Genomic DNA, 13408 nt, shown 5'->3' with positions numbered 1-13408 from the left:
ACTAACTTCTAATAAGTGGATAAAGACCCAAGTTGTTTTCAACAACGTCCTTAAATATTTCTTTCATGGTTTTGGATCCCTAATAGGATATACGACCAAGCATCTGTGACTTTCAAAGAGAGAATATATTTCAAAGAGAGAATATATCATAATCATGTTTCTTTTGGGTTTAAGGGTATCTTATTGTTTTCAAAATGTTCTTAGCTTACACAAACTACTTCCCTGTTGGGCAGGGAGGGAGCCTTTCAATTATAAAATGCTTTTGTGTACTCATTTTTCATTATGTCCCTCAGTCCACAGAACATTAACAGAGAGGTATGCACCCTGAGGCTTGCTGTTTGACTAATACATCTACAAAGGGGATAACAAAGTTACTAGCATAAAGGAGTCTTCCAAAACCTAAGTCAAAAAACAGATTTATAAGTTTATTATAAATCAATTAAGATTTTTTTTTAATCTTAAGAAAAAAGTGTTTCATAGATAAGTATGATGGAAAACAAGAACCTCATGGCAGGTGTTTTTCGAAACACATAAATGAGTGTGAAGAAAAACAAAACACCAGCCATTACATCACCTATGAGATACCTCACAGTTCAGCAGGCTTCAGAAGTCCCCAGAGACTTTCCTAATTAAACACTTTACTCTTCCTGAACCCCTAGTTGAAGTCACTTGCCAGCTGTATATACAATGGCCAAGTGATTTAATCTCTTTAAGGCCTCCATCTCTGATGCCAACCCCACCAAGATGGCATGAAGACTAAAGGAGATAATGGATATTAAGTATTTAACACATTGCCTGGCACAAAGCAAGCACAAAGTTAATCTATTATTAATAAAAACAATTAATAATAATAAGCAATGATTTACTGTCTTCAGACATGTGGCTAACACTATGGCTGGCATTATGGGATACCAAAGAAATGTAAAATATTTCCCTACTTACATGGAAAGTAGAGACTGACAACAAAACCACAACACATACATAAAATAATCAGTGAACAATGTAACAGATATCTTTCAATTTTACAGAGAGATAAAAAGTATACGCTCAGGGCTGGCCAGTTTGCTCAATTGATTAGAGCATGGTATTATAACAAGGTCAAAGCTTTAGATCCCCATACCAGCCAGCAGCAAAAAAAAAAAAAAAAAAAAAAAAGCNAAAAAAAAAAGTATGCAGTAATGATGCAGTTAAGAAAAGAAACCAATGTATGCTTGAAGTTATGAAGTTTCCCACCCCCATTTGGCATTTTATATATCTCATCATCAACTTTATAGTAAGCATCATGAAAACATAATGTCTTCCTTAAAAGCTGATCTGGAAATGAGAACTTGAAGTTTCCTTCAATCAATCCACAATAAAATCCCATTCTCACCCTCTGGTCCTATTTATAAAATTGTTTACTTGGTGTCTCCTTCCCACTGAATTGTAAACTCCTTCCAACTAAGAATGCCTATTTGTTCCATTCACCATTATGTTCTCAGCACCAAGAACAGTGCCTGCCATCTCTGGTGGGTGCTCAATAAATAGGTGCAGACAAGAAAAAGGAATAAAATCAGACACTTTTATTTTGATTTTTGCTTACTATACATGTAAATCATAATCACCACAGCTCTATTTAATATGTACCATGGTAAATTTCAGCTATTTCACATACATTATCCCCTTTAATCCTTAAAAATCCTAAATAGTAGCTACTTGTATCCCCATTTAATAGATAAGGAAACAGGCTCAGATAGCAGAAGAGACTGCTAACTGGCAGAGTTAATATATAAACCTCAACTTTCTGGAGACCAAAACTCATCTTTTTAATAACAAAACTAAAGTTTACTATCTCCAGAATACAAATCATCTCTGCTGGCTGCTAGCATGATTCAACAGATGTTTAATAGAAAGAATCTCCTACAAAAATTTCAGACACAAACAGGTGGTATCAATCCAACCTGGTAAATTTTTAAAGTTCTAAGGCTTACCTTGTTGAATGACTATTGAATCCAGTCTGAGTTTCATCTCAGCACGTTCTACTATTCTTTCTTCTACAGTATTATCGGTTATAAAGCGGAACACTCTGACTGTCTTGGTTTGTCCAATTCTGTGTGCTCGGTCCTAATTGAATTAACATGTTATCTTGAGTATAGTTAAAAAGTCACATAAATAATATTTGAATGTGTATACTGAGAAACAAAATTAAAATATTCTCAAGTATAAAATTTTTTTAAAATATGCAACAGAACCACCATAATAAAAATATTCATGTTATATTAATATTTCTTAAATTCTGTTTCAATCCAATTAATTGGTTATCTTACAAGAAAAACTTTTAAAAGATATGAAACACATGATAGTTGTGGAATCAGTGAGAAACTATCAGATTAATTTTACAAGGTTATACTGAGATGAAACACACAACGTCTCTAGGCGATATAAACAAAATTATAATTTTTAAGTTTGATAAGTTTTTTAAAAATCTTTTTTCCTTAGGTTTAAAGTCGAAATTTTTTTCTATCTATATCAAATCCAAATTTTCATTGCTATCAGTGACTGAAGTGATATGAGACAAATGAGCTTAGAAAACAATATAAAAATCCTAGTCTTTAAATATTACCCAATTAACTACATAAAAGTAATCAAATTATTTCAAATGCCATTTTCTGTTTAACTTCTGATAAGTTCACAAACCACATTCCTACAAAACACCCCTTATTTCTAATGATCAATCAATTTTCCCTAGTCACTCTTACACAGACTATAGGATGAAAGTGACCAATACCAGAGATTTAACAAAGTTGGGTTTATGGTCACCAATACAATATCATGTGTCCAGTCATTAGCAATATCAAACTTAAGGATCTGTAAATTTTCCTAATCTACACATCATTTCTCAACATAAGCATAATCTTCCTGATTTGGCCAGGTACTTCCACAAGCAGAAATAAATTTTAGGTATCTAAATGGCAGATAGTCTAGTTGCTCACCAAACCCACTTCCCTTTCCTTCTGGGACACACCTATCCAGTACTATCATTTACCCATTCCTTTGCAGTCAGTTATGCTACATGATTTGAGTTCTGGCCAATCAATGTGTGGGCATTTTCAGGTCTGACCCATAAAAAATTTCCTGGACAATCCTTAAGTCTCTTTCTTCCCCCTACTGCCAGCAGGTTGCAGGGGATATAGCACAGAACTCTAAGGTCCTAACATATGGAAGAACCATAGACAGAAGTACCCTGATAAAGATCACCTCAAAAAAGGGTTCAACTGTACCACTAGGTCAGAGAAAAATAAAATTCTACGGAGTTAAGTTATTGACATTTATAGAATTAGCTTGCCCGAACTAAAACATCTACAAAGCATAGAATGTTTATTTGTTATCTCTTACCATAGCCTGAAGATCTACTTGGGGATTCCAATCTGAATCATATAAAATTACTACATCAGCAGTAGCAAGATTAATGCCAAGACCACCAGCACGTGTGCTTAACATGAAAACAAACTTTGTGCTATTTGGTTCATTGTATGCATTGATGGACTCCTATAAATATAAAATAAAACAAGTATCAGAAAATTATCTGATTTTTTTTTTAATCTCCCCTCCCAATATTTTACTCACTTGTCTCTCATCATGGGGTGTTTGCCCATCCAACCTGCAGTACTCATAATTTCTCCACATACAATAATCTTCTAAAATGTCCAATACCCTTGTCATTTGACTGAAGATTAGTACTCGTGAACCTGACGGAGAATATAATAGCCCAGTATTAGAGGCCTCAAAAGCAGAAAAATTTATTTAAAAATTTAAGGCTAACCAAAACAGAACTAACCAATTACCCCTTAATTCCAAGTTACCTACTTGAACAAGGGGAAAAAAAAAAAAACTACATTACTAATTATCTAAGTCAGTTATCCCCCACCACTTTTCCATCANTAAAATATTTCCCTACTTACATGGAAAGTAGAGACTGACAACAAAACCACAACACATACATAAAATAATCAGTGAACAATGTAACAGATATCTTTCAATTTTACAGAGAGATAAAAAGTATACGCTCAGGGCTGGCCAGTTTGCTCAATTGATTAGAGCATGGTATTATAACAAGGTCAAAGCTTTAGATCCCCATACCAGCCAGCAGCAAAAAAAAAAAAAAAAAAAAGTATGCAGTAATGATGCAGTTAAGAAAAGAAACCAATGTATGCTTGAAGTTATGAAGTTTCCCACCCCCATTTGGCATTTTATATATCTCATCATCAACTTTATAGTAAGCATCATGAAAACATAATGTCTTCCTTAAAAGCTGATCTGGAAATGAGAACTTGAAGTTTCCTTCAATCAATCCACAATAAAATCCCATTCTCACCCTCTGGTCCTATTTATAAAATTGTTTACTTGGTGTCTCCTTCCCACTGAATTGTAAACTCCTTCCAACTAAGAATGCCTATTTGTTCCATTCACCATTATGTTCTCAGCACCAAGAACAGTGCCTGCCATCTCTGGTGGGTGCTCAATAAATAGGTGCAGACAAGAAAAAGGAATAAAATCAGACACTTTTATTTTGATTTTTGCTTACTATACATGTAAATCATAATCACCACAGCTCTATTTAATATGTACCATGGTAAATTTCAGCTATTTCACATACATTATCCCCTTTAATCCTTAAAAATCCTAAATAGTAGCTACTTGTATCCCCATTTAATAGATAAGGAAACAGGCTCAGATAGCAGAAGAGACTGCTAACTGGCAGAGTTAATATATAAACCTCAACTTTCTGGAGACCAAAACTCATCTTTTTAATAACAAAACTAAAGTTTACTATCTCCAGAATACAAATCATCTCTGCTGGCTGCTAGCATGATTCAACAGATGTTTAATAGAAAGAATCTCCTACAAAAATTTCAGACACAAACAGGTGGTATCAATCCAACCTGGTAAATTTTTAAAGTTCTAAGGCTTACCTTGTTGAATGACTATTGAATCCAGTCTGAGTTTCATCTCAGCACGTTCTACTATTCTTTCTTCTACAGTATTATCGGTTATAAAGCGGAACACTCTGACTGTCTTGGTTTGTCCAATTCTGTGTGCTCGGTCCTAATTGAATTAACATGTTATCTTGAGTATAGTTAAAAAGTCACATAAATAATATTTGAATGTGTATACTGAGAAACAAAATTAAAATATTCTCAAGTATAAAATTTTTTTAAAATATGCAACAGAACCACCATAATAAAAATATTCATGTTATATTAATATTTCTTAAATTCTGTTTCAATCCAATTAATTGGTTATCTTACAAGAAAAACTTTTAAAAGATATGAAACACATGATAGTTGTGGAATCAGTGAGAAACTATCAGATTAATTTTACAAGGTTATACTGAGATGAAACACACAACGTCTCTAGGCGATATAAACAAAATTATAATTTTTAAGTTTGATAAGTTTTTTAAAAATCTTTTTTCCTTAGGTTTAAAGTCGAAATTTTTTTCTATCTATATCAAATCCAAATTTTCATTGCTATCAGTGACTGAAGTGATATGAGACAAATGAGCTTAGAAAACAATATAAAAATCCTAGTCTTTAAATATTACCCAATTAACTACATAAAAGTAATCAAATTATTTCAAATGCCATTTTCTGTTTAACTTCTGATAAGTTCACAAACCACATTCCTACAAAACACCCCTTATTTCTAATGATCAATCAATTTTCCCTAGTCACTCTTACACAGACTATAGGATGAAAGTGACCAATACCAGAGATTTAACAAAGTTGGGTTTATGGTCACCAATACAATATCATGTGTCCAGTCATTAGCAATATCAAACTTAAGGATCTGTAAATTTTCCTAATCTACACATCATTTCTCAACATAAGCATAATCTTCCTGATTTGGCCAGGTACTTCCACAAGCAGAAATAAATTTTAGGTATCTAAATGGCAGATAGTCTAGTTGCTCAATATAAAATAAAACAAGTATCAGAAAATTATCTGATTTTTTTTTTAATCTCCCCTCCCAATATTTTACTCACTTGTCTCTCATCATGGGGTGTTTGCCCATCCAACCTGCAGTACTCATAATTTCTCCACATACAATAATCTTCTAAAATGTCCAATACCCTTGTCATTTGACTGAAGATTAGTACTCGTGAACCTGACGGAGAATATAATAGCCCAGTATTAGAGGCCTCAAAAGCAGAAAAATATATTAAAAATTTAAGGCTAACCAAAACAGAACTAACCAATTACCCCTTAATTCCAAGTTACCTACTTGAACAAGGGGAAAAAAAAAAAAACTACATTACTAATTATCTAAGTCAGTTATCCCCCACCACTTTTCCATCATGGCACAAATAGAAAGGGGTATTATATAGCACACTAAAGTAAACAGAAAAGGATATTTGCTTGTGGTCCTTGCCATCCCAAAGACTGAAAAAAATCATTATCTTGTTATCCCACATATATTTAAAAATAACCTTCCACCACCTCCACAACTCTTCCATGCATATGGCCCTCCACATCCCAACACACACACCAAATACTCCTGGTCTCACTCTAGTTCTGAAGACCTATTCCAGCTCAAAGGATCATAAATGTGTGCCTCATATCCACACTGATCATCCTTCACTTTATATTCAGGCAGCTGCATAATGCCTTCAGTATAAAGACAAAGGGATCATTTTGAAAAAATAACAATTATGAAAAGATCCTGTCTTGGAAGCTGAAGCTGACAATCTGCTGATGTCACATATTTCTGTACCCCAAATCTGACTGTGTACATGATTATAATAGAATCACTGAATTTCTTTAGAGTAATATTTCTCATCTTTAAGAGCTATACAGTGGGGCTGGCCAGTCAGTTCACTTGGTTAGAGCACAGTGCTGATAACACCAAGGTCATGGGTTCCAATCCCTGTACTGGCCAATTGCCAAATAAAAAAAAAATTGAGCTATATGATGAATAATTTATAAAATGCTATAGATGCTGGGGATTTGCTTCAAAAAATCTGGGAGGAGGAAAGCAGGTACTGTATAGATTAAACAATTTTGCATTAGTTGTAATTGTTGAAACTGGCTTCATACTAAGTTCTATGTTCATGTAATTTAAATATACCTATATACATACCACAGACATAAACATTTTCATATAAAAAGTCAGCATACTATAAATAAAAATGTTTGGGTGTCCATGTACACGATATTTAATTGCATAAAAAATCCACATAAATAACTGAAAAGCAATACCATTTGTCTAACAAAGGATCTGGAAACTGAGTATGGGTGGAAGGAGCATTCCTGGCATTTTATGACAAAAAGCTGAAATTTCTAAGAGAGCATATATAAAATGGGAACTCTTCCCCCCAATCCAGGGAATGTAGTTACTCTGTTGATCACTTTCTCAGAGATTTAAGGCCTAAAATTAAAGTTGGGGGGCGGATCTAGGATAGAAGTTTACTAACATTTCACGCTTCAACTTTAGAAAGTGTCAGAGTAATCATTTCAAAATATAGTCCTCCCTCATTTTGACATTAGGATTTAAAAACAGCTTTCATTACTTCTCAATTTAATACTAGTAACAGATACCTTGTTCTTTTAATTTAGGAAGCAGCTTGTCTAATACCACCATTTTGCCACTGTTGGTAACCAGATGCATATCTGTTGTATAAGGTGGACCAGGTTCAGCTCCATCAAATAGATATGGATGATTACAGCATTTCCTCAACTGCATTAGGATGTTCAATAATCTCATTTTGTCCATCTTGCCTGCTGAATTTAGTATATCTATATCCTTCATTAATATCCGAGTATACCTATTAAGAAGAAAAGTTTTTTAAAAGTGGCCCTAACCAATCCCCCTGCCATTTACATACTTGATTCCCTTCCCCACCTCAACTCCGAAATATCCATAAGAGACAACCCATCAACTTCTAAGGTATGGTTAGGAATTTATCATCTGTAACTCTTTTCTTTTTTCTTGTTTTTCTTTATTGCCCACAGTGTTCTAATGTTTACACTTATGCCTTGGGCCTTCAGAATGTTATTACTTTAAATTTACAAAACCGTCTCCCTGGGTGGAATTTTTTTTTAAAAGCAGCATGGTACAACATTTTTAACTAACTAAGCAAAACTTAAAGTATTAAGTTTTAAACATAATTTTAGTTTGAAGTATTGAAGTATTCTGCAGCAGAAAGTGCCACTATTCAATTACTATATACCATGTAGCTAGTGCAACAGTTGGGTAAGAACCCTATGACCTGAGAAGTGAGGTAGACTCAGAAGAGGATAAGGCATGATGATGAGAATAAGATAAATCTGATCTAAACATATATTTAAAAACATAAAGGGAGAGGAGATATGAGGTCTGTGGTCTGTGAAGCTACAGCCACAGGCTAAGGCCAGATTGTAAAAAGCCTTCAATGTATACTAAGAATTGACATTACCTTGCAGAAAGGAGTAATCTGTCTGGACACCAAAGTTTCAGGACCTTGAATCCTCTGAACAAAATAACTTAAATAGCCTAAGCAATCTATGCTTAAACAACTTCAAACATGGGGCATAAAACAGTACTCAAGGCAGACCATTCCATCACAATTCTGACTGATATAAAGTTCACTCACATGTCTAACTAAAAAAGATTTTCCTTTCCTTAATACTGACTCATGTCTTACTTAGTTCTATATTTTAGAGCCATACGAGACAAGCCTATTATCTTTGTTACCACTTAATAGCATTTCAAAAGTTTCGAGAACATTTAGGATGGCCCGCCCTCTATAGTGGACTGCTCTTTCCCAGACAACATGCCCAGTTTTCTATATGATATCCTTTCAATCCTTTTACCAACAACTCTGGACCCTTGCAAATACTTATCAGAATTAAGTACGGAATTGAATATAGTTGAGTTATGGAGAGACCAGTAAAGAACAGAGCGGCTCTATTTACTTCCCTTCTTCCAAGACTACACTTATGTTAACATATGCTAAGGTAACTGTCTTTTCCTACAGCCACTTCACATCATTAATCTATGTTGAGCTTTTTACCTACAAAAAAAATTTAATACTAAGTCAGTGGTTTCTAGCCTTTTGGATTTTATACATCCATAAAACTTTTAAAAATAAAGAAAAAAAAGATTTAAAAAACACAGTTTTCAACTTTAAAATTTTGCCCCGTGTGTTTAAAAATAGCTACCATGCAGCATCACCATCATTTCACAAAAGGACGTTTTATTTTGTCTAAAATAAAACATCAGCTCAGAACGTAGTCTTTTAAGCTAAATAAATGCAGCTTTGTGGAATTTAAAAAAGTACTTAAGTCTTCTCATATCTCCACTAACGATCTACGACTTACTTCATCAGAGACTAGCACTAATCCATGACACAGTATTTATGAACAACCCTGTTAAGCACGTATTTCCCATCTTTGCACCACAGTTTCCTTTTTAAAAAGCCCAAGTAGAGGGCTTTATATGTGTCCCTGTTTAATTAAATCCCAAATTTAATTTTTGGATTCACAGACCTTCCATTCTGATTCTGAAATCTAATAGGTTCAAGACTTTGTGTCATAAATTTGATGAGCAAGTCCTATATTACATGGCCAGCAAACTTTTAGATTCCATCTAGCAAACAGGAAATCCATAAAGAAACAAACTAGGAGAACAAAATACAAATGAAACTTAGGGAAAAATCAACAGTCATAAAACAGTCTCAGAACACATACCACTCTCTTTGCATTTTGCTGAGACCCACATAGATTTTTACTTCCTTCTTTGGAGGCAAACTCTTTTCAACATCAGCCTTAATTCGACGAAGGAGGAATGGACGTAAAACCTTAGAAAGACCAAAAAGAAACAAGAGATGACCTTAACAGATGTATAAGTATTATTTCAGAATCTTAAAACTGTCTATTAAATTCACAGAAATTTCTCTGCTTGAATATCAAGTAAATTTAGGACTTCTCCTTTCCAAATATATAACATTACTACTGGGTTCCTGAAATGTAATACTACAAGATCATTATTTATCCAATATACAGTGAGTATATACTTGCTACACTCTCATATAACACTAAATAAAAACTATAGTAAGTTTTAAACATAGTATTTTCAGTATTCACTGCCCTTCAGGTTTAAAACTAGTTACTTACATAAAGATTGTCTGGCATTCCTTAAGAAATGGTTGGGTCCACATTAAGATCTCTTTATGGTTAGTTTTTAAATTTACTAATTTATGGAAGTAGACCATACATAAAGTACATGAATCATGGGTGCACAGTTCAATAAATTTTCATCAAGTAAACATATCCACGTAATCATCATCTAGCTAAATACAGCACCTAGAAATCCCTGGGCCCCTCAAAGTCACTACTCCTCTTTTCTTCCGCAAGGGTAATCAATATTCTTACTTTTAAACACCATAGATTAGTTTCACCTGTTATTTTAACTTTATAGACATGGATTCATTCAATATATGCCTATGTATATATGACTTCTATTATTCACGTATTTATTACACATATCAACGTTCTATACAGCAGTTCATTCATTTCCATAATAGTACGTTTTAAAAAAATGTATAAAACTAAAGGTATCCTTTTATTTGTATCTTCCTTTGTTCTATTTACACTGGCTTATAAAAATACTGACTATATCACAATACAAATTAAAAATTGGTGAGAAAAAATAAACGATACTTCTCTAATATGACCATATAAGGAAGCTAGTGTAGCCCTAAGGCAACAGCAAACAGCAACAGCTAGACATGTGAGTGAAGACCTTCAGCACCACTGGCTCTTTCTAGAATTGTCCAGCTAAATACAGCTGGGAGGCCTGGCCAGTTAGCTCAGTTGATTAGAGCACAGTGTTATAAAACCATGGTCAAGAGTTTGAATCCCCATACCATCCAGCTACCAAAAAAATCCAAACCAAACCAAAACAAAAAACATACAGGCATATAAATACAGCTGGATAAACACAGGTGAAATCAGCAAAGAAACCACTCAGCCAACCCATAAATTCTGGGGTTGTTATTAAAACATAAACTATTAAGGGGTTATTTTGGGAGACAAGGGAGCTGTTTTGCAGCATTAGATAATTGATAACTATTAACTTGATGTATTAGTTATCTCATCCCTAAGCATTCCCATGCTGACTTCTCAATCTCCCCTTCATTACAGGACCACAAGTGCTATAGTAGGCATTTCAGAGTAAAGAGCAGGACAAAGTAGAAAGGTAGCTACCAGACTTCTTCTCCCTGACTTGATAAGCATCTTTAAACTACCCTATGAACTAAATAAACAGAGCTACCAAAGCTGGTTGACTCTGCTGTGAAGGTTGTTTTAACTTGCTTTACCTACATGTACCTATCTATTTATTAAAGCAAAGTTAAGAGCAGAGAGATAAGAGAAAAAAAGCAGCAAGAAAAATCAAGTTCCTCTGCCTCTTTTCACACCCTCAAGATTACATACGCGTTCCACAATCCTTCCAATAAGTAAATGTAAATAGAACTTAAGATCCCTGAATATCATCTAAATTGAAAGAAGGGTGCCTAGGAGAATATCACTCTCAAATATTTAACAAAAATCTCAGAACATAAGAATTTAAAAGTACCTTATAATTAATATATATACAAAGAATGTTTGAATATTCATAAACTTAAATTTTTTTTCCCTGTTCAAATATGAACTATAGCCAGGCACTGTGCTAGGCATATAAAATACAAGACAGTTTCCTGCCTTTGGGTTTACAATTCAGCAGAGAAAACACTTGTGAATAATTTCAATACCCGATGCAAAGTGCTATAATGTTAAAATTTCAGATTACTGAAAATGAAATACACAGAATACCTAAGCCAGCCTCAGGAGAAAATGTTCAGTAGAAAACATAATGTTCAGTAGAAAAGGTGATGTCACTGAGTCTTGGGCTAGGTATTAATAAAGAGGTCAGAAAAGGAGATTCTAAATGTAGCAAAAATGATAAGCAAAGATAGATTAGAATAAGCATGAAGTTTACAGAAAATTGACATACTGTGGGGTCTACAATACTATCAAATTAAATCTTAATACATAAAGAAGTGAAATAGAAGATGAAGGGGGAAGGGAGTGGATAGGGCAATTTGGCCCCCTAGGGAACATTTGCAATGTCTGGAGACATTTTTGGTTGTCACAAATGGAGGCATGTTACTACCAGCATCAAGTGGGAAGTACGTCAAACATTCTACGATACACAGGACAATTATCTACTTCCCTTTTCCTTCCCCTCTTCATCCCCCAACAAAGAATTATCCAGACCAAAATTTCAACAAGGGTTGAGAATCCCCAGTTTTGGTCATGAAGGGCCTCATGTGACATGCTTACAAGGTCCTGCTTTTATCGTGCTGACCAGGGTATCTCAAATGGTCTCTTAAAGGAATTTCTCTACTTATCAACATTCACTTGCCAACTTTCATAGGAAGGAACAAAGCTATTCATCAAAGGAAAAACATCAACTCTATTCAAGACACAGTATCAGCGTGTGCTTATACACACGGTCATTAGATTTAAGAACAGTATGAGGATCTTTAGCCCTTCCAGAAGTGAATCTGTTAGATTCTTCTATAAAATGTAAATGGAAATAAGCTTTGCAAACTTATCTATATTAGTTGTTATGCATTTTTTCTTTCCCCCACTGTACCTTTTCTTACTTAAGAGATTACCTTTTCCCTTCATTAAGTTAGGATTCTATCCTAGGTATTAACACTAAAACTGTCACACATCACCTCCTAACTCCACTATAATGATCAAATAGTTAAGTGACAGAATTCAAACAGATCTGACTCTATTTCCCTGTTAACAAAAAGCATAAAGGCTTTAACCTACTAATTTAAATCTCTATCTACTTTCCCATTATAAATACGCTTTAACACTATTCCAGAATACTTACCATGTGAAGCCTCTCAACTAGCTTTTGATCCCCAAGGCAGTTGTTTGTATCAAACCAGGAATCAAAGTCCTAGATTAACAAACAAAAACTATTAATCAGAGATAATATTAATGACAAACACCTTATAATGCCAGATATAACAATTATTCCTAAAATTAGCATATTTGAGTTGTGATCCACAAAATCATGTAGTCTAAGCTCCTATTTCTCATGTGTGTCACTGCTGCCAATTCGTTTAGGAATCATATTACTTCCTGATCATTTTTCTCAATAACATCAAGATGACAAATTTCACAGTAAAAGAAAAAAAAGCTGAAAAGCAAGTTTTCAAGTTTTATAAAAACAATTAGGAGATCAATATTTGTGAAAAATACCCTGAGTTTCACAAAAGCTTAAAATTTTTTTTAAAAGGGGCCGGCCCGGTGGCGCACTGCTACGGTGCGCCGCTTGGGAGCGTGGTGGCGCTCCCGCCGAGGGTTCGGATCCCACATATAGACCGGTT

General features: G+C 34.1%; 1 protein-coding gene across 1 annotated transcript in view; it reads right to left on the bottom strand.

The window, feature by feature from the left end:
• Positions 1-13408, bottom strand: part of SMARCA5 (SWI/SNF related, matrix associated, actin dependent regulator of chromatin, subfamily a, member 5) — a 49373-nt gene that overhangs the window by 13803 nt on the left and 22162 nt on the right. The window contains exons 9-14 of the mRNA XM_008590452.1: positions 12907-12975; positions 9708-9817; positions 7578-7804; positions 6026-6147; positions 3376-3528; positions 1971-2103 (exon numbers count right to left, since the gene is read on the bottom strand). Coding sequence (XP_008588674.1) covers positions 1971-2103; positions 3376-3528; positions 6026-6147; positions 7578-7804; positions 9708-9817; positions 12907-12975 — 814 coding nt within the window. The remainder of the gene's footprint in view (positions 1-1970; positions 2104-3375; positions 3529-6025; positions 6148-7577; positions 7805-9707; positions 9818-12906; positions 12976-13408) is intronic.

Source organism: Galeopterus variegatus, unplaced genomic scaffold (assembly GCF_000696425.1).
Source record: "Galeopterus variegatus unplaced genomic scaffold, G_variegatus-3.0.2 Scaffold6110, whole genome shotgun sequence".
NCBI classification, from domain to species: Eukaryota; Metazoa; Chordata; class Mammalia; order Dermoptera; family Cynocephalidae; genus Galeopterus; species Galeopterus variegatus.
Note: the sequence above shows the minus strand (reverse complement) of the source record. Positions and strands in the feature narration are given on the sequence as shown.